Source organism: Lolium perenne, chromosome 2 (assembly GCF_019359855.2).
Source record: "Lolium perenne isolate Kyuss_39 chromosome 2, Kyuss_2.0, whole genome shotgun sequence".
Lineage (NCBI taxonomy): Eukaryota > Viridiplantae > Streptophyta > Magnoliopsida > Poales > Poaceae > Lolium > Lolium perenne.
In genome coordinates, this window is record NC_067245.2 from 5,605,781 (window position 1) to 5,632,865 (window position 27,085).

The following is a 27,085-nucleotide window of genomic DNA, read 5'->3' on the forward strand; positions in this document are numbered from 1 at the left end:
GGGGAACATTATTGCATGGGGCCACACCACCACCACCTGAGCGCCGCCATTACAAACAAAAAGATGGGGAACGAAGCCCCAAAACTGGGAAACAAAACCCTCCCGCTGACGAGAGCCACGATCTCACGCACCTCCATGGCCCGTAGGCACATAGATGGCCAGATTGGAGGCAGCCTCCGACGGAAGGCACAGGAACCCGAATCACCCAAGGATCCCCTCGGTAATGAAGTTGCCGTTCTACTGAACCACCTTGGAGAATGGAAGTTGCCGAAAGGACGATGTAAAAAATTCCTTAATGTTTCAAAACATCATCATGTTTAACATGCTGGCTGATTTTTTTTTAAATTACCCTACAACTACAACAATCCTCCATCCGATGCACAGCCCCTCTCTTCAGGGCTACCATTCTTTTCTTTTTTTGCAAGAAAAGAAGGCTACCATATCGGCAAAGGAGCAAAGTAAAAAAGTTGGAAAACTCTGCCACCATTTCGTCGAGCCTACGATGCATCTGACGACCGGTTTGCGTACTCTTGAACTAGTGCTCCAAACAGCGACGGCCTCTTAATCAGGTTGATGGGCTGGTCAAACTCCTTAGATAGTCCTGACAAGTAGCACATCAATCATTCAGACCATTAGCTTGTTGATTAAGGTATGACTAAACACATTGAGCAACAGATAAGATAGGTTGAATTTTCAGTGTTTGAACAAAAAGATAAAATTTCAAGCGGTAAATTAGTTACCATCATCGATAACCAGGACTCTGTCGCAGTCCATGACTGTCGGTATCCTGTGCGCGATAGTGACGACGGTGCATGCCACGAAGTCTTCCCGGATGATCCTCTGAATCACCGCATCGGTTTGGGAGTCCACTGAGGCACTTGCCTCATCCATGAATAGTACCCTGCTGCGTTTCAGCATCACCCTACCCAAACAAAGAAGCTGACGTTGCCCCACGCTCCAGTTCTCACCGTTGCTGACAACTAATTAAGGTATATAGACATTGCAAATGTATCAGAATATTAGTATATATATATATATATATATGCAGGTGCAGCGAATGTTCTAAGTTCTAACAGCATGTTTTACTTAGAGATGTTTACTCACCTAGCATACTTGTTAATGCACAAAGAATAGGCAGCTTCAGTTAATTTGTTCATTCAAGTAACGGAGTTACTATTACACCAAAATCTGTATTAGCTCATGTGCATGCTCGCGGAGGTAAAACCAGTATGTTCTATCAAAACAGTAAATCCTATAAGATAATAATTGGAGTTCGTACCTGATGCTTCAAGCTTTTCCGGTTTGGAAACCACAGCTTCTTTGAGCTGACAACGATCCAAGGCCTAAAATGAACTAAATTTAGGATGCAAAAAAGACACAGAAAATTTACAGAGAGGCGAACTTTGACTTGTTGCTGGTAACATACCTGCCAAATTTCCTCATCGGAGTACTTCTCAAGCGGGTCAATGTTACTACGGATCGTGCCTTCAAAGAGGACAGGCTCTTGTGGGATGATACTGAACCTAGACCTCAAATCATGAAGTCCTAAAGTGCAGATGTCAATGCCGTCGATTATTATCTTCCCCTCACAAGGTTCCACCATACGAAAAAAGGCTTGGATCAGGGTTGATTTCCCACTGCCTGTTCTACCGACGACTCCAATCTTCTCTCCTCCATGTATGCTTATTGTGATACCCTTCAACACCAGTGGAGTGTTATGCCGATACCTAACCTGCATACATTCAGTATACACACATATAAATTTGTTGTGCACTTCATATTTTTCAGTTTCTAGAGAAGATGAAGAAGCTACTTAGCTATCAGAAGATGTCACTGATGTAAGCGCTTTAATTAGCATTTTAATGATATTGTGCCATATGTGTTGCTAAAGTTAGAAGTACAACGAACAAGTTACCTTGAGATCAATGATATTGATATCTCCTTTTGAAGGCCAGTTTGCAACAGGTAAACATTCCTTGATCGTCCATTCTGTCTCAGGTGGGATACTTATGAATTGCTTTATCCTCTCGACAGCAACCATTTTGTTTTCAATGATGCAACTCACCCATATACCATAGAAAAATATTGAGTTGAGGGATAGACCATATGAGAGCGATAAACCAACGAACTCTGCATCATAAGCACCATCAGTAGCTTAGAAATATGACTTGCATTCTTCAAGGACGCTTGTAAACATATATTATTTACTGATATGCTTTGTCATGATTTAGATTTGATAGTAGAGAACAATACATCAGTCATGAATTTGCAGAAGGTTTCTAGTCGCAGAAATTCTTTGAAGTTGAAAACGTCTCATCAGCGTACCTCATTGATCAATTGGATCTGGGATGTCAATGGTACGTGCAAACGGTAAAAAGAGAGGCATACCTTGCTTGACGAAGCTTCTCGGCAACGTGACCATGAGCAAGGCAGTGAAGCAAAGAACAAAGCTTCCCAGGAGCTCTAAGCGGAAGCCAAACCACTCATTGGCGCCATTGTTGTGGAAGTCCATCTTCAAACTAGAATTCAGGCGATTCAGGTTCTCCTGGAAGAAGCTATCTCCCTTTCTGAAGCTTCTGATGGTGATAACACCCTGAACAGTCTCGGAGAAGTGGTTGATCACAGGAGCCTTGGTGATGGACTCGAGACGAGTCAGCTCCCTCGACGTCGACAGGTAGTAGCCCTGTAAATCATTGGTAATTAGCCAAGTAGGTAGCTCAAATCAAAACACAAAAAGAATAACATTTTTTATGCATTGGTGAGATGGTGTTATTTTATTTTAGGTGCAGATTGTCATAATTAACTTACTCTGTACCATAGGTTGAGTAACACCAGGGGGATGATGGCGATGACCGACGGCCATGCTACTTGGCATGTGACGATAACCACGCTGATCATCGAGATGTACATGGACACGGCCATCCACATAAGGAACGGAAGCATGAGATCAACGATCATCTGGTCTGATGATGCCTATAAAATCATGCCACGCACACATTCAGAACATCAAATATGCTTAATTTCTAAGATGTGGTGTATATATGTACCCTGGTGAGGATCCTGCCGGAGGGGGTGGTGTCAAAGAAGGACATGGGAGCGTGGAGGATACTGTGGAGGATCTGCTTGAAGAACCGGTTGGCGGTCTGGAGGCTAATGAAGACCACAAGAAAAAACCACATTGACACAAGTACCACTGAAACAGCAGTAATGATCGCATACACCTGGATGAGCATAGATGCCTGGAACACGCCGGAGGTTTCATACGAGAGCCAGTAGTCACTGGCCACCACGGACCCTTCCCACACCACTGACATGAAGATCACTGCTGCCACGCCCCACCAGCCCCAAGTCTTGGTCATGTATTGCTTGTAAACGTCGAAGCTAACGTGGCTGCTCGCACGCTCCTCGTCCTTGGTCAGCCGTGCTGATCCATTTTCAGACTTGACCACAACTGTGATGGAGGCACCAACATTGCCATTGGATGACCTGTTGGTTTTGCTTGATGGTTGGTGGGAGATGGGCAGCTGGAGGTCGTCTTGAGCCTCTAGTGTTGCGGTCTCCACTAGTTCCATGGAGCTGTCGTGTGCGGCAACAAGAGCTGTGAAGTTGGTTCCGGCCTTGAGGAGCTCATTGTACTTGCCAGATTGCACTATCATGCCATCCTTCATTAGCTGTAAGTACATCTCTAAAATGTAAGAAAAAAAGATGCCGAAAAAAAAACAAAAATCTTTCAACAAAGTGGAAGAAAATGTTGTATATCGATCATTCATGAGTTTGATCTTTCTATTAGTTTTTAAGAATTTAATATTGACACCCCTAATTTCACATTGAACCAAGGATGATTAAAACAATATATGCAATGTACTTACATATATGACATCGGCATTGTGCAAAAAATCGACTTGGTGAGTCACAAGCACTACAGTCTTGTTCCGCAGAGCACCTCGCACACACTCCTGCAAAAAAGGATTCAGTCCGCTGCTAAACTATCACTTATCATTCGAAAACCACACCCACAGCGTGACCTTGTACCTTGAAGATCTCACTGCCTGTGTGCGCGTCGACTGCACTAAAGACGTCATCAAGAAGGTAGACGTCGCAGTCCTGGTAGACGGCGCGCGCTAGCTGGATGCGCTGCTGCTGCCCGCCGCTGAGGTTGATCCCGCGCTCACCGATCTCAGTCTGGTCACCGAACTCCATCATCTCCAAGTCCTTATCCAGGCAGCACACCCTGATGGCCTCCCTGTACCTCTCCCTGTGCATCGGCTGTCCAAACCGGATGTTCTCCTCGATGGTGCCACTCTGAATCCATGCCGTCTGCGCAACGTACGCTGTGCTGCCACACACCTTGACCTGCAAGAGACGCAGATTTTGTTGGATGGAAAGGTGCACAAATGTACAAACATTGGAAGTGGATTCCTGCTCCTCTGTAAATGTTTGAAATATTCTGATTCCTCTTAAAATGTGCAGTACATTTAATTATATACGCAAATAGAAGTATATTTTTTGTTAGAAAACGAGTGGAAGTAAATTGTTACTACTACTACTCTGGTAACAATGTGTTTATGAAAATACTGGAGTTGGTCGGTAGGACTGGTAACCGATCGACGGTTTACTAGATTCTACTGGATTAAGAATCGAACAAAATTTGCTTAAGTAATTTTGGTGAATGTTCTTCCACACCAGTTTTGTTAAGTGGATCTATTAAGGCAGCAACCAAAATTACTGGTCGATTATCAGAACCCTGAGTGCCACACCGCCTGATTTATTACACTATAGAGTAGTGTGTTTTTGATTTGTTCGGTAGACGATGCATAGTAACTCTGCTATCAATCATAGGAGGACACAATGCAGAAAGATGTATCTAGAAGGAAGAGGATACATCTTAGTGCTTAGAACACCAAAGAGAGCAACCGGAACGAACCGTAATCTCCGAGGCGCTCCGGTCTACTCGCCGGTGACCCTTAAGCACCGCCATGCAATTCGCCGGCGTCGCCCGTGTTGCTGTAATCTAGGTGCAGACAGGGTGGTGGGTAGTCTGACTAGGTGGCTATCTCCCTTTTGATCTCCCATCTGCAGCGCACCCTTCCGCCAGGCTTGTGGAGTTGGAAATATAGGCGAGTAGGAGCTCGCTTTAATCTGAAGAAAACGAGCATTTTGGTATCTCGCCAAGACTGAAGGCGGACTCTTTTTGGGGAGAAAGGTGGAGTAAAGAAAGTAAATGGTGTTTTGGCTCATGGAAGCATATGCTCCTTTTATTTTGAAATGAATCTTATACATATTTTGATATATTAAAAAAATTGAAATACAAAATTCACGTATATATCTTCACATGCTACGCGTCCACAAAATTGTTTCATGAAAAATAGACTTATCGTATAGCGTCTGTAAAAAAGACAAAATTCTATTTACAAAAGCCTTTTCACAATATAAATTTTCTTTTTTTACACAGACCACATAATATATCGATTTTTCTCGAAACTTGACGAACACATATATTACGGAGATGTACATACATGTAGATTTTACTCGAAAAAAATAGTTATTTACTCAAAAGTTAACTGGCCTTACTAGATCATCTATTCCAAGTTGATTTCGCATTGGTATCCATGGTTGCTAAAACAGTTTTGTCAATTGTCATTTCACTCCTGCGCTATCTAATTATGTCTTTATTCGTGTCAAGACATGAGTTGCAACATATGTTGCAGCCGGTAAAAATTGTTCCAGGCCATTTAATGTATCTATTATTCATGTTAGTCATTAGTTGCAACTTAAATAAATATCTCAGATCGTTATATGCTTCCTGATTTGTGAAACGGAATTGGTCACAAAGTCAGCATGCCAAACTTGACAAAGTCGAGTCAAATCTCCATTTTACGCTCTTTTGTCGAGTCACCAATTTTCCGTCATAGTCTTCTTTAGAGTTGCATTCATTTCCTAATGTCGGTTGGACCTTGGGATAGATGGTCAACTACAAGACCTATCTTACTTAATAATAGGGGCGTACTTGTTTTTTAAATCTAAGCCTTAACAAATTTTGGGAAAACGAGAATATACACCTCCAGATGACTGAAAGAGATGTTGGTCGATTCCCATTTCCTCTGGCCGGTAAGCACAGTTTCAAAAAGTGGACGCGTGACCGAACCGGTGAGGCCGCCGGGTCAAGTTTTTTACTATTCGGACTGCTAGTTCACCGGTTCACTATGTGGTTTTTTAGTAGAAGTAATGTATCCTTGTTTACAAATGCTGCATTAATAATAATAAAATATATATGCAAAAATAGTTCAGACTTGCTATTTGGCATAACAGTTCAGATAATGACATGAAACAGTAGTAAGCTGTTAATCAACAACTTGCAAACTTGTTGATGTCCGTGAAATTGGGCTGTAAGTAGAATGGACGGGAATGTAGCAGCGTTCCTTGACACCATCTGCTCGATGTTTCCACCGACGGGCTCCCACTATGAGACTACGACCATTTTAGAATTGAATGTAGGGGGTTCAAGCGAAAAATGTATTCGCCATTTTGAATTTGGTTCAAATCATACGAAAACAAATCATGGTGGGTTCACCCTGAAGAAATGTCTATGTGTGCATGCTATATAGGGGGCAAGTCATGAAAAAAGGGAATACAGAGAAATTCAACAGGTCATGAACATTGAGAGAAGAAGTCGTGACAATGTTGAACATGCAACAAGTTAAACAATAAACCATGCAATATCGAAAAAATGAACTGATTAAAAAAACAAATAACCATAAGTTATTTGTTTTGTACCCACAATCAAGCTAGACTGCAAAATAAAAAAAATGGAGAAAAATGCCCGGATGTGAGCGCGTGGTAACTGTGTTAAGCTAATTGAAAATCAAATACATTCAGATTTGTGATGAAATTTTAAACAATTAAAAAATCAACGGGTGAACGAAAGAATCATTTTTGTTTATCAAGGAACATGCAACCATAATCTAGCATAATTGTTAGTATGTGCGCTACAAGTGCTTGCGTAGGTGCTTAGTCAAATAAAGTGTTTTTTTTTTCTCTCAGCCTGCAATATCATCGATGCTTATTCTGAAGGAGGAGTGCTTGATGAGGAAGTGATTCCTAGGGGTGCTTATAAACTTATGTGGAATAAATTTATTTAAGCATTAATAAAGAGGGGATCCCATTGAATTGAAGTAATAGGTAAAAGGTGATAGATGATCCATGTAAGCATTCTCTCTCTTAAAATCAAATTCAGGGCAGAAAAATTGATGAGGTATATATACCTTGCCAGTGACCTTGGTCATCTCCCCGAGGATGCAACCAAGTAGCGAGGACTTCCCGGACCCAACCATGCCCACAACTGCCGCTAGAGCACCGCCCTGTATCTCCAGGTTGATCCCACGCAGCACCTCCTCATCGTCCCATGCAAACACCCCATCTCTCACCAGCACAACAACCCGCCCATCACACAACTCCCTCTCTACCGCATCATCATCCAACTCAGCACTTGTTAAGTACCTAAGATATTTAAGAATATAGAAATAGGTTAATTACTGCTCTTACAAACATGCGTCCATGAAATATTAATGTACCTAAATAAAGGCCGTATGCATCAATTGATGCAGAGGTGCATCAATTGATGTAGTGGCTGGGTCTTCCCCTTCGAAAAATGCAATATCAATGGACGGTGGCTGGTTCAAATTTCAATAGATTCATGGATTTATCCTTGATGTGCAATAGTTCGAGTGTGGGGTTAAGTATAAGGCATTGTGATGTCAAATTTGTGTATATTGTAGTGTCCATGCGTATTGGGATACTAATAAAATCAGTTAAATTGACAACAAGATGAGACTTAACAAGTCAAGGCGTTGTAGTGAGATCATGGCCTCGGACACCTGGATCAAGGACTGGGGGAAGTTCCTCATTGGCTCCTCAAGGATCTTAAGGAAGGATGTGGCGGTGAAAACAAGGCCAGCATCAAGCCTCACGCCGACAAGGACGCATGTCCCAAAGACGATTGTGGATATGAGGACCGGAGCACTCCACAATATGATCATGGTGTATGAGCTGGAGTAGAGGAAGCGCGACAACCACCCGAATTCAAGGTTTCGGAACCCAGTTATGCGCGCGTGGAAGTGCTCCTCCCATGCCTGGAACTTAATCACACGCATGTAGCTCAACATCTCACTCGTTGCCTTCACTCGTTGGTCCCGCTCCTTCATCAGCGAGAACTGGTATCGGTTGTTTTGGCGGTTGACAAACATGACAAAAGCCATGACCCCGAGAAGACCGACTAGGGCCGACATCACCGGAGGCCCTAGGTACCGGTACAACATCCCAAGGGCCACAAAGACCTGCAAAAATCATATCTTTATGTACAACTATTACAGGTGAAAATTTAACTTGTCTCTATAGTAAATATGAACACTAGAATACCAAATCAATATCGGTAAATTCACCATAACGTATTTTTTACAATATGTATATTCAATATTGTTAATGTTGTTTTTTCATAACTATTTAGGCGAACTTAGTAGGGTTTGACTAGGACCGAGGGAGTACTCTATATTATTAGTACTCCCTCCATACCGATTTACACAGTAATTACATATTTCGAGAAAGAAGTTTGACTACTAAGTTGGTCAGCAAAATATAAGATATATATCACAAAAATTATACTATTGAAAATTTCTTTTAAATAAAAGGGGCTATATCTGGCGAGTTGGCGATGGTGAGAAAATTAAAATTTGGACAGATCCATGGATTCCTTCTAGCCATGATAGGAAAATTACTACCATTAGAGGCAATACTGTGTATACCAAAGTGAGCCATCTTCTGGACCCTATCACAGGCCTTTGGGACGAAACCCTGCTGCGTAGTATCTTCAACCAGTTGGATGTTTCTCGCATTCTACGGATCCCAATTAATCATAATGGCTTCGAGGATTTTGTTGCGTGGTCCTTTAGTAAACATGGCATGTATACTGTACGTTCTGCATACCATCTTCAATGGAGACACCATTTTGGAGCCTCGGGTAGGCTGCTTGCCCTCCCAGGTGCTTCTGCAACGAATCCAGTCTGGAAAATCTTATGGAAGCTGAAGCTGCCAAGCAAAATAAAGATTTTTGTATGGCGATCATTACATGGTATCCTCCCTCTAAAAATTATTCTGGTAAATCGCCATATTGGAACGTCAGGGCAATGCCCTATTTGTGCTACAGGTCCGGAGGATATTGCACATCTCCTATTTGTCTGCCCTAGGGCGAAAGAAATCTGGGAGGCCCTCGGTCTGACTAGCGTTGTGGATGATGCCTTGCTAAGTGATCGTTCTGGATCTGCTATCATTGAACACCTATTATGTAAAGAGGATATGAGCTTCCAGAATTTTGATATTGGTCTGAAAGAGGTGATGATGGTTGCCTGTTGGTACCTATGGTGGATTAGAAGGAGGAGAACACATGATGAGGATGTTCCACCGATAAACAGATGTAGGCTATCTATAATCTCTATTACTGCTAATGCTAAGAATACTATGACTGTGGCAAACCCCCCGGCTACTGTTTGGACCAAACCTTGTCCTAGATGGGTGAAACTTAATGTGGATGCCTCCTTTATTGAGGAGTCATGTGAGGGTGCAACGGGCGCAGTTCTTCGTGATTACCAGGGCCACTTCATATCTGCAGTCACAAAGTTTGCCCCTCATGTTGGTTCAGCATCCATGGCGGAGGCGTTGGCGATTAAAGAGGGGCTCTTACTAGCTACCAGACGTGGGTGTTGTGCTATTGTTGCTGAGTCAGATTCTCTGGAAAATATTGAAGCGCATAATGGTTCAAGTAGGTGGTGGACAAATTCGACAGCAATTTATGCAGATTGTATTGATCTAGGATTATCTATAGGTGAAGTATCCTATGTCCACTGCCCGAGGAAAGCAAATAAAGTGGCTCACGAGCTAGCGAGGAAGAGTTATATTGATAAAATCTCTTGTAATTGGGACGATGATCCCCTAGCTTTATTTTGCCTACCCTCGTAGATGATGTAACGATACATTGGTTTGGACCCAGCAAGTTCTTGACGCACTCTTTTCCTTACCAGGGTACCTAAGGGGACTGGAAGGTTTTTAATGAGGCGGCATGCTGGTGTGTTTTATATATTGAGATATGATTTCAAAAAAAAGAAATTTCTTTTAAATATGAATTCAATGGTATAACTTTTTTGGTATATATCTTATATTTTGTTGATTAAGTTTGTAGTCAAATTTCATTCTCAAAATACGTAACTGCCCTGTAAACGATGGTAGTATTAAAAATGCATAAAGGGTTTGGAAATTAATCAAGTCAAGGGGCTGCCTCGTTAGACGAGTCAATATATGGATAGGATTTGTCCCACGGGACGGGGAGAAACAGAGCACACTAAATGAATTTCTGACACTGAGAGGGATGTTTTGGCTCTTGCATGCATATGCTTTCTTTATTTTGCAATGTTAAAAAAAATTAAACAGAAAATTCACCGTATATCTTCACATGCTACGTGCACACAATGTTTTTCCATGAAAAACGATTTTGTCAGTTGGGTTGTGTAAAAAGGTCACGTGTTCCCTACAAAACTACATACTTGTTAAGGCATTACTAGAAAAATGGCTATAGAGGAACCAATTTTTTGGTGCATTGCTAGTATTGCCTGTGGTGCACCGAGATAGGGTGGACCACTAGTACAACCTTACACGTGGCGCAACCCCGTAATTTTGTGCGCCGCAGCTAAGAGTGGCCATATTGGCTAAGTCGTACCCGTGCAATAGTAGCACACCAAACTGCGGTGCGTCTTCACGGGGCGAGAACGCGCCATTCATGAGGAAGGCGCCGGAAAACTAATGGGGCATTGATGGCATGGCCATATATATCCACCTCTGGGTCAGCCTCTCCCACGCACTCCACCGTCCATGCGCCATCATAACAAGCTAGACCGACGCTATCGCCATCACCGACCAGCCATAAGCCACATCGATGCTGCCGAAGATTCCGCGGTGGTTAAAGAAGGGTGCCAACGACCACGAGGATGGCTCGTCCTCGGTCCGGCGCCCCCGCCAGTCACCACCGCCTCGCCTCCCTAGGAATCTCTCGCCGCCTCCCCGCGTGGGGGATTTCGTCTGCACATAGGACGCTACGGAGGCAAAGGAGGTCCACTATTGATAGCGGCACGAGAGTAGCCTACTCTATTTCCCGGTGGGTGAGTGCCAACACTGGTGGCTACACAATGACGACTCCCAACCGGGAGGATGGCGGCTCAATCGGGCCACGGTGCCTATTCTGTCGCCGCTAGTCGACAGCCAAGCCTTCGGGGTTGAGATTCGCCGCTACATCGACCGTCTCCCACCGGTGCTTCACCACCATCGCGCCTATCACCAACACGACTTCTAGCGGGCCTTCTTCGCGTGGGAGAACGAGGCTTGCCACACGACGGTGAAATTCAAGGACTTCTAGCCCGGTGAGGACTACAAAGACCTCGCCGTGGCCACCGACGACGACACCGAAAATGACGACGCACCTCTAGCGGTGAAGCTGGAGGCATTCGCGCCGGGAGGCTACGACGAGGATGCGGTCGTGGCGGAGGAGGAAGCGCCGTGGGCCTATGAGCCGGGGATGAATGATGTCCTCTAGCTAAGCGCAATAGTGGTGCAACAGCAAGCGGAGCTGCCACCGCCTTTGTCGCTTCCGCTGCACGCGCTGCCGCATGCCATGTGGATTGGCCAAATGGTTCTGCCACCAAGCCACTGCTTCACTAGTCGTTTCCAGCGTGCCCGGCGTGGCAGCCACATACGCCGCATTACCCGGAGTACCATGCCTGGCCACGGCAGGGCCCATGGACGCCGCCCCGGTCTTCGACCTCTCACAAGACGAGGACAAGGAATATGCGTGATACTTGTGGCGCGTAGCGAAGCGCACGGGAAATACAACTTGGTGCATCACAGATAGGACGTTTCCTACCAGCGAGGGATGTTTGATTTAAAAGAATGCCATGAAAAAGTTATAGGATTTTTATCCTTAGGAGTTATTTCTCTGTGCACTATTCAATTTATAGGATTGGCATCCTTCTAAATGCAGGAGAATGCTTCCCATAGATTGCTTTGTAATATGTTTTGGAGAAAGAAATTCAAATCCATGAAAAAAATTATAGGATTTTTATTCATAGGATCTGTCCGATGGGATCCTTGTTAGGGCTGTTTGATTTACAAGAATTCCATGAAAATTTTATAGAACTTTTATTCTTAGATGTTTTACCTATGTGCACTGTTTAGTTTATAGGATTAAAATCCTTATGAATGCATAAGAATGTTTGGCATAGATTACATAATACTCCCTCCATCCCACCAAATTTGTATGTGATTTATCAAAATTTAGATGTATATATATGTTTTAGTGCGTGGGATGGAGGGAGTATGTTTTGTGAAAGAAAAAATCATCCACTCAGACCCTCATGTTGAATTAAACGCTGCTTAAAGAAATTTTCTATAACTACAAATCCTATAGAATTTCATCTGCATAGGATGTGACGGATTGCGAGAAACAGAGGTGCGGTAAATGTGTGATACTAAGAACTGTGTTCTAACTCAGTGGCAAGGCAAGCGAGTGCGCAGCTAGCCCGTCCAGGTTCGAATTCACATCTCGCGGTAATTTCACAAGGAGGGGCGAACTTTAAACCGGAATATCATCCTAGGGTCCATCCGCTGAGAAAGTTTCATCCTACCTAAAAACGTATAGCTAAATAAGGGATCATTCCCTAGTTGGTCAACATTTTTGTAAATGCGTGATACTGAAACACACAGTGGTGCACTCTACCTAAAAAAAAACGAAACAGTGTTGCACTAAATGCGTGATACTGAAGCGAGGTACCGGCAGACTCAGGCACGCACCTGGAGCGGCATGAGCCATAGGTTGTGCATCTGGAGCATCATGTCGGAGAGCTGCTGCGCGTCGACGGCCATGTAGTTGACGATGACGCCGAGGCCGTGCTGGTGCCGGGACGCGCACGACAGAAGGAGGCCCTTGCGGTAGAGCGCCGTGATGAGCGCGCCCCGGACCTGCATGCCCAGCTTCTGGCACTGGAAGTTGTACTGGTGGCTGAACACCGCCTCCGCCGCCTTCCCCGCCAGCAGCGCCAGCACCAGCCTCACGCCCTCCCACAGAGGCCGCCGCTCCGGCGCCGCCTTCGTGAACTGCACGAAGCTCTGGATAAGCGTCGGCCCGACGTACATGACGGAGAGACGGAGCAGCGCGAGCACCCCGTTCGCCAGGACGAGCGGCCAGAAGCACCGGAGCAGGGTGCGCGCGCAGGAGCCGCAAGAAGACCAGTGGGAGACGAAGAGCTCGTGCATGCGCTCCGGCCGGTGCTGCGGCGCCAGGCTCGGCACGTCGGAAATGTTCAGTGTCGCGCGGTATCCTCGCCGGATCAGCGGGTTCATCCACGCCCACGACGCGCGCGACAGCCACGACGCAGCCGCGTATGGCGTCACGTTCTCGCCGGCCCTAGCATCGTTATCCGCGGCATCGACGGTGATGCCCGTGGTGGTGCCAGAGACCTCGAGGACCGGCATGGGCAGGCACAGGACAAGCACCGCGATTGAAAGAGCGTCGTCGGGAAGCGTGGGCAGGATGAGCCAGAAAAGCCGGAGCGTCAGCGGGTGCGCCGCTCACTACAGCCACTACGTACGTGTCGACGTGAAAGAAGATAGCACGAGCAGTGTGGGGGCTGAATCTCTCAGTCCCGGCCTTTCTTCAACCTCTCAACTCACAAGAACAAGGGAGACACGTACTGGAGTTTGGTGCCGGACTGTCTCACATCAGCGCGCCTGGCGTTTTCTTTTCTGTCTATACTCCTTTGCTCAGATAAGCACGCATACAACAACCCTTTAAATAGACTGAAGCATGCACTCGCTAACATCCTTGGCAGCATGCACTCGCACCACTAGTGCCTGCCATGCACACACGCACTAACCTCATGGCCTATGCCTATGGCACTAACACATTGTTAGGAGTTATTAGCTTCAGAATTAGGCTAACTGTTCACAGGGTATATATACCCAACACATTTAATTATCAATAAACTCACTTGATTCCTTTCAATCATTCTTTATTAAACACATTTATCAATATAGGATTGATTCACAAGCTACCAAAAAATCGATCTGATAGAAAGTGGCTAGGACACTATATTTATATTTGGCACTTCCTCTCACGTCTAAGCTATTTTAGTTCTTAGCATTGGTTCGGTGCACATGCCACAAATTTTTGTTTTTGTTCTTAATACTGTGCGAGCATGGTCTCTTGAACTTAAGACCTCTTGGCTCTGATACCATATATGATTGATGTACTAGCTAAATTTTTCAAAAGACTATTCTAATGAAAAGAGGTTAGATAGTCTATACAATTATATTGGAGTTGGTCGTTTATCGTCAAACGGCGTTTGATGGTGTCGGTCATTGAAAGCACCCTGTCCATCCAATCTAAATTGACGGTTTCAGCTTCGTCCGATCTAATTCCCTAACAATTATAGTATCATCAACCAGTTGTATCAATCGTTAGTATTAAATGAGGGTGCAATATGGTCACAATCAAGGAAATAATCAGCCCAATACAATACCAATCAGATTGTCATAATCAAGGATTTTTTTTTGGAAAGTTGCAAGCAGGATTTGGAATGCCCATGCGTTGCTATGGTCCTCAAATTTCTTTTCTCACCATTATTGTGATTCATAGTCACCCTATTCCGATAACGCATCACTTTACTCCATAGCCCCTGTTCCAACATTTCATTTAACAATTTGTGTTAGTTTTTTTCCTCAAACTATCGCAAATCACCATAATCTTTACCAGAGCTGATGATTTCAGAGTTTACAAACTAACAAAGAAATATAGCACATGCACACATCCTTGGAAAGAAAACAAATTGTACATAGCAACCGTGACCAATTTTCCAGTTACATTCTTAACATCGCCTTTTGAGTTATAGCACTCTACTACATGGAAGCTAGATTTTAAAAAATTTGAATCCTTTCTTGGTAGTCTTAAAGCTGTGTTGCGGTCAGAAACCCACCGGCGAGCAGCGACGGGCAACACAGTAGAGCCGGGAACAACTTAGGGCTGCGGCTGGCCCTGGTCCCTCCGAGCGACGGCCCGCAAAGCCTCCGGCACGCACGTCCGATGCTGGTGCAAGGGCGTGCCACCTGACCTATACCTGGTCAGGAAGGTGATGGAGATGCCTCGCTTAGTTTCCTGCATGGTATACACGTAAACATTAAATACGAGCCTCGATCGGCTCTCAGGTCATCCTGTGAATCGGCTCGAGGAGCCGATCCACCCATGATTCGTACGAGGTGCACGAATATATGGTGGTCCTGCTTGATCAAGATAAAGCTAAAACGATCTACGACGATTTGGGGTTTTCACCGCATAATCGGATCATCCTACTCACGATTGGGCCTCGCGGCCACGCACGGTGATCGTAAGCCGATCCTAGATAGGGCCTAAAAACCAACACGAGGTTGATCCCCGGAACATCCTATCTAGGACTAGCAAACGACACCCTACGCGCCACTGGATCCTCCAACCCTTTGTAAGGCCTAACTATTGCAGATATTAAACTAATCCTTGAAGAACAAGGAGCAACCGTAACGGATCGGATCTACTAAATAATGATCAAGCGGGGTGCCGCCCCTACACCTAAGATAGATGTAAGGGCGGCTAGATGTATAAGGGTTGCACTACGATAGCATATGATACGAAGAATAATGCTAATCCTAACACATCTAAGATAACTACGTTGCTCGCCATCAAAAAGGCTTCAGTACGAGCAACGCATGAACAACGGAATAAGCTTATGCTGCCTAGATCGCAAGATGCTTTCTAGGCAGCATGATGCTTACCAGAAGAAACCCTCGAGACGAAGGAGTTGGCGATACGCCGAGATTGATTTGTGGTGAACGTTGGTTGTTGTTTCTTTCATAAACCCTAGATACATATTTATAGTCCAGGGGACTTTCTAATTTAGGCGTGCACCTAACCGTGCACGGGTTAAACTCTATCTTTAATCTAAGATGCGATCTACTATATTACAGATACATGGGCACTCTAGCCCAAACCCCTCGTGCAAGGCCGCTTCAGAGATCTTCTACGTGTAATCTTTCAAGCCCATCTCCCTTACGGCCCATCTCCTGATTTGGCCAAAATCTGGTGATAACACATGCCCCCCCTGGTTTTGGTAATGATAATTTCAAAACCACTCTGTTTTTCCTTCGAAGGGTCATGTCGTGGCGGATCAGAACCGTCGCAGTATTCTTCATCATGATGACTTGCCTTCTCGACTTCTCTGCACGATCTGACAATTTTGGCTCCACCTCCTCAGAAACTGCTCGAGCAATAAATCTCTATTCTATCCCCTTTTATCTACAGCATCGAACAGTTCACCTCTTCGTCCCTCTGCTCCAAATTAGCCGTCAGCCAAAAAAAAAACTCTCCTTCCATAGCCATGTCGTCCTCTTCCTCCTCTTCCGTTTCTCTCCAATCCTCTTCCTCAAGCGAGTCGATCCCAGGGCGCAGCCAGATGGAGGCGTACAACAGGCGCGCTCCCAAGCATTGGGACGAGCAGGAGTGGGACTTCGATTTCGTGCCAGAGGGCCTACCCGAGGACCTCGTCTGGTCAGATGGGGCCATGCCCCTAACTGACGGGGAGGATGACCTCCGTTTCCTGATTGACGGAGCACTGGAGGCGGAGAGCGACGACGACGACCCTCCCTTCCGGGGTAAATTCACCTCCATCACCAAAGAAGAAACAGAGGATGACGAAGACGAAGACATCTCCTCCGGCACGAAGAAGGAACAGGAGGACGACACCTCCTCCGACGAACCGCCGACAAAGCGCATCAGTGGCTGGGCTTGGTCAGATGAAGACGACGATGATGACGAGGAAGAAGCCTCCGCTGAAGGTCACAGTAGCAGCAACGAGGAACTCGTCGACAGCAGCAATGACGGCAGCTACCCCAGCGACGGTGAAGACAGCAACAGCCCTTAGAGTAGGGACCTACTAGCATAGGATTAGCAGTAACAATCTGTTCCTTTTTTTTGTTGAACAATCGGCTTCTCTTTGTAAGAAATCTTATTATCAATAAAGAACTTCCTTTGATTTTGCCGATGTCCTTTATGCTGATTTAGCCGATTCTTCCTCATCTGACTTTGTCGACTGTTAGCCTAATCAATGCTCAATGACTGATGGCAACGCATCGGTCTCTCAAGATAATCTGCGAGACAGGCCAATCCAGTCATCCCTCCAAGTTAGCCAGCTCCGCCGATGACGATAGCACTTGATACAGCCGATCGCAGCAGGCCGGCGATTCGGTCTTGGGCAGGCGTCTTTAAGAAAGCCCTGGAACTGTTGCTGAATCAGCTTGGATGCTGAAACTGATAGCTCTGTAACAAAAGCACCACTCTTCAGAACAGTTGCGTTGTAGAGCCAGCTGATTCCAACAAAATCGGCTCCCCAGAACAAAGAACCTTTCGGGCGAGTTGCCCCCCGAGCCTCCTCCAAGGCGAGAACAGTAATGGATCAGCCAAATGTGTCACCATCGGCTTCCAAGTTATAATGCAGAACCAGCCGATTCTAACAAAATCGGCTCTCCAGAGCAAAGATATTTCAGGGCGAGCTGCCCCCCGAGCCTCTTCAGCTCCCATCAAAACGTGGCAGGAAAGCTTACGCCCAAAGAACCGACGCACTGAAAAGTTTCGGAAAGATCAACAAATCCGTTCCTTGAACTAAGAAGCCTCAAATATAATGGCTTTCCGACTCCTCCTAGTTCAATCCTTTGCGCCTTGCTGATCAGATCGGCTCATCATCTTTGGCAGACTGATGCAACTTCCAGTGAGGATGTTTTGAATGTCTGATGCCCTTCAAGACTCTGGACGTAACAACCTCTGAAAGTGCCATTGACCAAGCCGCCACCTTAGTCCACGCCAGGCAAAACGCCATAGCCGCTTGATTCGTCATCGGCTGCGCTCATGCTCCTAGGATAGGTATGCTCCCTTTGTTGGATTCATCCTTAACCTGATCTACATGCTTACACTGGCACTGCTGAACTTGAAGTCTTGCAGAAGGAGTTGGAAGTCTTGAGAAGGAATTTATCCAGTAGAGCCTCTCCTTGTAACTCAACAACTGCTCCATCGGGCTTCTGCTTATATCAGCTGTACCTCTTGAGTCGATGGCCATGCATCGGCTTTTATTCTAAAGTCGATGACTGTGCATCGGCTGTATTTTTTTTTTACTGGCCGATTTTTTCTATCGGCCCCCAATGTTTTACTGCACACATGTTCATCTGCACCTGTTCATCTGATTAGATGCCCCCCGAGCCGAATCTGCCAGGTGACTGCAGATATCGGCTTTGTGGTTAGCCAAGGCACTGTATTTGCACGTCGGCTCCGTTAGGATTCGTGTTGACTCTCATCCGCCGACGTGACCGCTGCCCAGTAGATCGATGCTGAACACAAGCAGAACATGTGGTGAGGATAATTTTGGCCGATTGCTGGAATCGGCCTCCATATTGAATTGCTCAATGAAGGCTTTGTAATGTTCCTCCATAGATCTTTGGGGCCGATCCCAAGGATCGGCGTCGCCACGTTTGCTCATTGGTCCGTTCTTGCTACACGGTCAGGCCGGTGGAAAAGACCAGCCTTACCCCATCCTTTGTCACGTCGATACGCTCGCTGTCGTCTAAATTGAGTGCATCGTTTAATCCTGGAGCACTAAACTCCGTTGGAAGGATGAGCACCATGTTTGTGCCAGCCGATGTTTCATCATCGGCTTTCCTTTGCTTGGGGCGCCACTCCATTTTCTGTGGTCGACCCTCTTCATCCAGGGTTCGCTGGATCTTCGCGGCTAGATCAGGCCGCGCCTTCCTTAGCGTGTGCAGGTATAACCTTTCGGCTTCCTCCAAGCCACGCAGTCGCTGAACCCTATGTTTTTGGGAATGGCTGAGTCCATCAGGGCACCACCTTGGCCGGTGGTACCTGTCTTCTTCTTCTTCATTGTCTTCCACATCCTCGAGATCTTCTACTCGAGGGGACTCAGCGTGCTTGTTCCGAGGCGGGAGAGGCCCTAGGCGTTGGAACACGGACACGTTAGCTGCCTCCTTCTTCTTCTGGTTACATTCTGGGCAATTGCCGATTGTAGGCAATCGGCTCATTCCTGAATCCCAGCAGTGTCTGAAGAAGGGACAGTCCCAGTGCCTATCCTCGCCGTCTCGCTCCCTTGACTTTCCTTTGGCACGGCGCTCGTACCCCTCCTCATCACGATCATGCCGACGATGTCTTCTGGCTTCTTCAGCCAGACGATCTCTTTCATCATCATCGCTGGATCGTCGGCGTTGGTCATACTGACTCACATACTTGTTGAGGAGGTGATCAGAGAGAGGTCGCTGATATCTTACATTCCTCACCTCTCCCTCTGTGATGTAGCGCTTGCCATCGTGACGGAGCCGATCGCGTGGAGCGGCCTCCTCTGTGTGCTTGCTACGAGAGCAGCTGCCCTCGTCTCCGTCCTTGCCAGCGTTGTTTCCAGGTCCTACCATGTTGATGCTGAACGAGGACCCTGGCTGGCAACCTTCAGGGTAAGTGCACTCCACCATGTTAACGGCGGGGAAGGGGTGGGTGTTGACCTTCATGGCGTACTGGTTGAAAATCAGACGTCCTTGTTCTATCGCCATTTGGATCTGCTGACGCCACACCCTGCAGTCGTTGGTGGCGTGGGAGACCGAGTTATGCCATTTGCAGTATGGCTTTCCGTTCAGCTCCTGTACCGTGGGGATTTTGAGGCCTTCGGGTATCTTCAACTGCTTCTCCTTGAGTAAGAGGTCGAAGATTTGCTCAGTTTTAGTCACGTCAAAATCAAACCCTCTGGGCGGACCTGGTGGCTTAACCCATTTGCAGGACACGGGGGTTGCCCCCCGAGTCCATTCAGCCACTGCTACTTCCTGATCTCCCGCAGAGCCTTCGTCTTCATCTGCCTCAACCAGGACTACTGCACGCTTGAATTTGTCCTGGTACAAGTCCGGGTGGCGCTGTTCATATGCCGACAGTTTCTGAACCATGTGCGCCAGTGAAGGGTAGTCTGCTTGGGAGGCCATGTCCTTGATTTGTGATGCAAGGCCCACCACTGCCAACTCGACTGCTTCCTTTTCAGTTACACGAGCCGAATAACATCGGTTCCTAAGGTTTCTGAAGCGCTGGATGTATTCTGCCACGGTTTTTCCACGCTTCTGACGTGTTTGAGCTAGATCGGCAATGCCGGCCTCGGAAGCTTCTGAGTGAAACTGCATGTGGAACTGTTCTTCCAACTGCTTCCAAGTCCGGATCGAGTCCGGTGGCAACGAAGTGTACCACCCGAAAGCCGATCCCGTGAGGGACTGTGCGAAGAACCTCACGCGTAGTGGATCCGACGCTGAGGCCGTTCCTAGCTGTGCCAAATATCGGCTCACATGCTCGATGGAGCTGGAACCATCTGATCCACTGAATTTGGAGAAATCAGGGAGCCGATATTTGGGTGGTAGCGGGATCAACTCGTACTCATCGGGGTACGGCTTGGAATAGCCGATTGTCCTCCTTTTCGGCACCATGCCGAACTGGTCTCTCAGTATGGTACTGATTTGATCCGCGGTGCTGGCTGCAGGAGTTGAATTCTGAAGATTCGCCGGGGTGGCGTACTTAGCCAGCCATGCTTGCTTTTCCAGCTCTGAGCCAACTGCAGGAGCTGAGCTCTGGAGGTTCGTCGGAGTGGCATACTTAGCTAGCCACGTCTGCTTCTCAAGATCTGTCGCTGACGTTCCTCCTGCTTTCCCAGAAGTCCCTGATGTTGCGGCCTGGTTTGTGAGCACCCAGTTACCGCAGTCTGGCACGTATGTGCACATATATCCGTGAGGGGTCTCCTTAGGCGCCTCATGCAAGAACTGGCAGTCACTAGGGTCACCACCGATCTTGTAGACGACGAATGCCGGTGAATTCGGCACTTCTGGCGCTGCCAAAGCAAACGGCAGCGGTGGACGGGACTGGAGTGGCATCTCTCCTTGATGTGTCCCGAGAGCTGGTCCTGACGGAGAGTACTGGTGCCTCATGATCTCCTGGATCACCCGGAGAGCGACACGCTCCAAAGTGTTCACCAGGTTCTCAGAGTGGCGGTGCAGTAAGTGAGCCACCATGTAGTTGATCTCCTGACGCAGGGACCTGGTGCGTTCTTCCGATGGGGCGGATAGGTCTATTCCATCGAGCGCACCGTCAGGCGAGAACCCTTTCCACCTGATGCCATGTGAACGGGTTCTGTGAAAAGAGCCGATGAGATCGGCCTCGAGGATAGCTTTGACCTCGTCATACTTCTTCTTGAGCTCGTCGGTCAGATCCTCGTACGTGACTGGGGTGCCGTCCGCCATCTCAGATGTAGATGTCGATGTGGTTGATGTCGATGATTGTCCCACCGGGCGTGCCAGAATGTGTTGCGGTCAGAAACCCACCGGCGAGCAGCGACGGGCAACACAGTAGAGCCGGGAACAACTTAGGGCTGCGGCTGGCCCTGGTCCCTCCGAGCGACGGCCCGCAAAGCCTCCGGCACGCACGTCCGATGCTGGTGCAAGGGCGTGCCACCTGACCTATACCTGGTCAGAAAGGTGATGGAGATGCCTCGCTTAGTTTCCTGCATGGCATACGCGTAAACATTAAATACGAGCCTCGATCGGCTCTCAGGTCATCCTGTGAATCGGCTCGAGGAGCCGATCCACCCATGATTCGTACGAGGTGCACGAATATATGGTGGTCCTGCTTGATCAAGATAAAGCTAAAACGATCTACGACGATTTGGGGTTTTCACTGCATAATCGGATCATCCTACTCACGATTGGGCATCGCGGCCACGCACGGTGATCGTAAGCCGATCCTAGATAGGGCCTAAAAACCAACACGAGGTTGATCCCCGGAACATCCTGTCTAGAACTAGCAAACGACACCCTACGCGCCGCTGGATCCTCCAACCCTTTGTAAGGCCTAACTATTGCAGATATTAAACTAATCCTTGAAGAACAAGGAGCAACCGTAACGGATCGGATCTACTAAATAATGATCAAGCGGGGTGCCGCCCCTACACCTAAGATAGGTGTAAGGGCGGCTAGATGTATAAGGGTTGCACTACGATAGCATATGATACGAAGAACAATGCTAACCCTAAGACATCTAAGATAACTACGTTGCTCGCCATCAAAAAGGCTTCAGTACGAGCAACGCATGAACAATGGAATAAGCTTATGCTGCCTAGATCGCAAGATGCGATCTAGGCAGCATGATGCTTACCAGAAGAAACCCTCGAGACGAAGGAGTTGGCGATACGCCGAGATTGATTTGTGGTGAACGTTGGTTGTTGTTTTTTTTCATAAACCCTAGATACATATTTATAGTCCAGGGGACTTTCTAATTTAGGCGTGCACCTAACCGTGCACGGGTTAAACTCTATCTTTAATCTAAGATGCGATCTACTATATTACAGATACACGGGCACTCTAGCCCAAACCCCTCGTGCAAGGCCGCTTCAGAGATCTTCTACGTGTAATCTTCCAAGCCCATCTCCCTTACGGCCCATCTCCTGATTTGGCCAAAATCTGGTGATAACAAGCTGATGTGTGTCCATCTTAAGTCATGACAAGTCTAGGAGAGGCTGTGAAAAATAAATTGTTGTGCATAAGCATGTAATATCCTTTTGCATACAAATGGATATATACATTCTTAACCTTGCCCTCTGAGTCATAGTACCGAGTTCCGCTTTGCTCGACCTCCCGGCCCTACCAGGCGACCGCCCGTACAATGAGATCATGGCTGGCTTCGCTGCGCAACACCCTCTCGCGGCTATCTACTCTGCATAACACCTCCTGTCCCAAAAAAAAACCATTTGTTTTGCAGAAAAAGAAAGAGCCGTCATCGCTTGCCGAAGAAGATGACTGCAACAGCTTATGTAGCAGCAGTGGTGGCCACATGTAGCAGCGGCGGTAGCTGAAAGTAGCAGTGGCACCATGGACCATGACCCTTATAGCAGCAGAGGTAGCCGGTTGCAGCTCCGACGTCTGCCTCTTGTAGCAACCCACCGTTGAGCTTGAAGCGGCGCTAGACGAAATTAGTAGCGGCACCATGGATGGTGGCCCTTGTAGCAACAGCGCAGCTCCGGCATCGGCCCCTTGCAGCAACCTGTCGTCAGCCTTGAAGCAACAACGGTGGCCGCATGTAGCAACGGCGCCATGGACGGTGGCCCTTGCAGCAGCGGTGGTAGCCGGTTGCAACTCCGGTGTTGGCCCATTGCAGCAACCCTCTGTTGAAGCGGCGGCGATGGCCGCAAGTAGCAGGCCCCAAAATTGATGCAGGGAGCCAGGGACCAAAGTGGCTTAAAAGTGCTTTTATCTTTTTATCGCAAAAAAGTGTTTTATCTTTACCGGCACTCTAATCTAATCTAATCTAATCTATAGTACCATCAGTGCTCAAAGTGGTGCCGGCCGCTTCAAGCCCATGCATGCATGTCCCATCCTGGGTTCAGGCACGCACGGAACGAACCATGCATATTTGCAACAGTGCAAGATTTTTTTTAGACTAACAAGGAGCGCTCCCCAGCTTCATTCTCATTTTTTAGACTAACATTGCAAGGCTTACTCTGGGTCGACATGCGCGCGCAGCGTGCCACTGCCACGGTCGCTTTCGTCTCTTCCGCTGTGTTTCTTCCCCGGCCCGGCCGTCAGTTGCAAGGGTGGCTAGGGTGGCGTTTCACCAAACGTAGGGATCAATTCCACCGACTTTGCTGCCATCGCCTTCGCCAAAACGACGACGGCCAGACCAAGCAATCAACAAAGGACCTCCACCGGCTGGACGCATTTCTTGTAGCTAAAGGTGACTGCTTGCATCAATTCCACAGACTTTGCTGCCATCATCTTCCCCGAAACAACGGCCACCTGACCAACCAATCAATCGAGGACATCTCCAGCTCGACGCGTTCCTGTCCCTAAAACTGATTGCTAAACGGATTGGGCGCGCCAGCAAAAGAAAATCGGGAAAATATGTCTTCGTGTCTGTTTGCATCGTGGTAGCACAGCGGCTCGACGTAAGAAAAGAATTAGGCAGTTATGGTCGTCAATCGCGATTAAGAGCATCTCCACCGGCGTCCTCCATAGCGGTCCCGATAGTGATTTGTGGGCCGGAAGCGAAAATAGGCTCACACCGGCGCACCCAAACGGCGCCGGCGATTTTTCGAGCTCAATAGAAGCGCCGGCAACCCCATGCTGGTCCCTTGGGCAAGGGCGCGAATCAGACGCGCCGGTGCCTCACGAGGCTGAAAATTTTGGGCGTGGGAGCCGCCTGTCAGTCACACATACCAAAAGTCGACGCCGGCAGGGAGTGGCGGGGCCGACGCATCAGCGGCACATTCAATTTTAACCTAACCGTCGCCTACCTCGCAACGAGAGTTATTGGGGCGCAGCGGTGGTGCAGTTTCCGCAGACGCGCAGCGAACCGTCCCGTCCCGTCGCGCCTAGCTCTCCGTGTCGGCGTTAATGAGCGCCAGCGCTCCACCGCCTCCCTCCAGCCTATAAAAATGGCGCTCTCGCATTGTCCCTCCCACACAAACCCTAGCGCCTCTCTCCCCAACTCTATCCGCCACCATCTGAAGAGACGACGCCATGTCTGGTCGAGGCCGAGGTTGCGGCCATGGTCGTGGTCGTGGTCGCGGCAGAGCTGCACGCCCGTCGTCGCCTGCGACACCGTCGTCTTCATCGTCGGATCTGCAGGATGTGATCTACGACGCGCGCGACAAGATGTACCTCCACATCAGCTGGGAGAAGTTCGCGCGCTACCACCACCTCGAAGCCGGCTTCGTGCTCATGTTATCCTACCTTGGCGAGGGGGACATGAGCGTCAAGGTGTTCGATGAGATGCGCTGCCGCCGCCACTACCACGGCGACAGCGCCGAGGAGGACGACGACTGAGTGTTGTTTCTTCACATCGAAAATAGGCACGCATGTTTTTGGATGTTCTTCCTCGAAGGAACCAACAAGGGCACCATCAACAGCTGGATTTTCCAGTTTGGGTGACTGGATGTGCCTGCGAGTGTTCTTTCTTGGCAGGGAACACACGAAACTTGTGATGACCGGCCTAGTTAGGTTTAGTTATTTTTCAATGTTTTATATTTGTGTCAACCATGGTTCAAACTATGTATTAGTTTGTGGAAATCCATGTTCCAAATTATATCTTCGTGTAAACCATGTTCCCAATTATGTATTAGTTTGTGGAATGTTCTCTTTATTCGATTTTCTATGCTTTTATTTGTGATTTTAATTTTAAACATCTATCGGGGCGCCGGTGTGGGAACAGCTCCCCCAAATAGAGGATGCAGTGTCAGCGTCCCCCATACGGAAGTGTCGGCGCCTCTGCCGACAACTATTTAGGGGACGCCGGTGGAGATGCTCTAACGTTCCATCGAGCCCCGCCGCTAGCGATTACCGGTTACCGCGCAAGGCCAGTCGACTTCCGTGCGCGGCCGAGCGTTTGGTGTGCTTGGCCGCTGTTTCGCACTCGTGGAAAACTGAACGCCCAGTTCCCACCCTCCTATGTCATTTATTTTGAAAATATAGGGCGCGTTTGGTTGCCTGGATCCCCCTTGGCTCGCATCGGGCCAGCAATTTTCGACCCGTTTGGTTGCCTGGGCCGAGCCGTGTTCTTGCACGAACCGCTTCTCAAAGCAGTGTCGGCCCAGGCCCTGGAGGAACGCCCGGTTCGGCAGTTTCCAGCTGTGCAGGCAAATCTCCACTCCCTCTGATGCAAAATGGGATCTTCAGCGCACGGGCGGAGACGAGAATGGAGATGACGGGAGCTGCGGCGCGCATCGGCGAAAAGAGAAAATGGGGCGGGAAGGATTCTGTCACCTCCCGCCGCGCCCCATGGCCTATTTCTACCCCATCCTCCACTGTCCCCCCAAATTTTGAGCTCCTCCTCCCGTCGGCAAGCAGGTTAGAGGCGCACGCATCTCCGGTCGGCGATGGTTGAAGCGGCGATGGCGGCGGCGGCGAGTACATCTGGGCTGCTTCATCTACTTCCTCGTCTAGTGCATCTGCACCTCCGGCGATGACTGTAAGCCATCCCTTATCCCCGTACCGCGGTAATGTTTAGATCTAGGTTAGGAGTAGTCATATTTTTCCTAGGGTTTGGTTTTGTAGCAGGGGTTAGTTCGAATTGTCGTGACCTATCATGATCTAGCTACAATTCGACATTTCCGTATGCTACTGCCATGATCTTGCCTAGGGTTTGTTCCTGTAGCAGTGGTTAGTCCAAAATGTGCTCACCTGCCATGATCTTGCAAGGGTTTGTGCTATTCACCCTTGCAATGAACTGCTTGTCTGATTTAAGATGATTGTTGGTATGGTTTGTGATATTCACAGTTGCAATGAACTGCTTGTCTAATTTAGGTTGTACTACGATGTGTGGACTCTTTCTGCGATGACTTTAGCCAGGCGCTTGTCTGCGTTGGGGACTCTCAGATCCCTTCGCAAGTTCCCGATTCGCAGCCCACATATGAGTCCAAGGTCACCCCTCTGCCTTTGTTTGACCTGGTGGATCAGGTAGTGGCAGAGGTGGCGGCTAGGCTGGCCACCACTAAGAAGAACAAGAACCGCATGGAAGCGGAGAGGGCCTCGAAGACCGGGCAGGAAAGGAATGCCACCATGAAATGGCTTCCATTCATGTCCAGCTTCGTGTTGGAGAAGATGTGTGGCTTGATCCAGAGCGGAGTGAGAACTGACAAAGGATTCAAGGAAGTCCATCTCAATTCTGTGGCGAAGGGCCTCGCTGACCACTGTGGTGTGACCGTCTGCTACACTCAGGTGTACAACCACCTGAGGAAGTGGAGGCAGAGGTGGCTCACCATTAACAGGCTTCGCGATCTAAGCGGTGCTCAGTGGTGCGAGGACACCAAATGCATCGTCCTTGAGGGTGAGCACTACTGCGGGCACGTCGCGGTGAGCACCTCACTAACTCAGTCCTCCTCACTAACTTTTTTGATCAGCC

General features: G+C 48.0%; 1 protein-coding gene across 3 annotated transcripts; it reads right to left on the bottom strand.

Moving 5' to 3' along the window:
• Positions 1-255: 255 nt before the first annotated feature.
• LOC127330999 (ABC transporter C family member 14) lies at positions 256-13,867 on the bottom strand. 3 transcript variants are annotated; one of them, XM_051357086.1, is made up of 13 exons: positions 12,886-13,866; positions 7,837-8,333; positions 7,263-7,497; positions 4,033-4,353; positions 3,870-3,956; positions 3,048-3,671; positions 2,809-2,973; positions 2,389-2,683; positions 1,916-2,130; positions 1,427-1,732; positions 1,280-1,343; positions 741-980; positions 256-601 (listed from the first exon to the last, which is right to left on the bottom strand). In XM_051357086.1, the coding sequence occupies exons 1-13, from the start codon at positions 13,564-13,566 to the stop codon at positions 498-500; spliced, it is 3,834 nt and encodes a 1,277-aa protein (XP_051213046.1). In that variant the 5' UTR covers positions 13,567-13,866; the 3' UTR covers positions 256-497. The 3 variants fall into 3 exon arrangements, with proteins under 3 accessions (XP_051213046.1, XP_051213050.1, XP_051213047.1); XM_051357087.2 differs by lacking the exon at positions 256-601 and adding an exon at positions 1,105-1,173 and having other exon boundaries at positions 846-980; positions 12,886-13,867; XM_051357090.2 differs by lacking the exons at positions 7,263-7,497; positions 7,837-8,333 and having other exon boundaries at positions 12,886-13,865.
• Between the last annotated feature and the right edge of the window lie 13,218 nt (positions 13,868-27,085).

What these genes read in the sequence shown, in the direction of transcription:
- LOC127330999 (XM_051357086.1), bottom strand. Translation starts at nt 13,566, where the DNA reads ATGCCGGTCCTCGAGGTCTCTGGCACCACCACGGGCATCACCGTCGAT. An exon ending in TCACTACAACGCCTTGACTT is followed by an intron (nt 7,498 to 7,836) that starts GTTAAGTCTCAT and finishes TAAATATCTTAG; the next exon opens with GTACTTAACAAGTGCTGAGT. An exon ending in AGTCCTGGTTATCGATGATG is followed by an intron (nt 602 to 740) that starts GTAACTAATTTA and finishes GCTACTTGTCAG; the next exon opens with GACTATCTAAGGAGTTTGAC.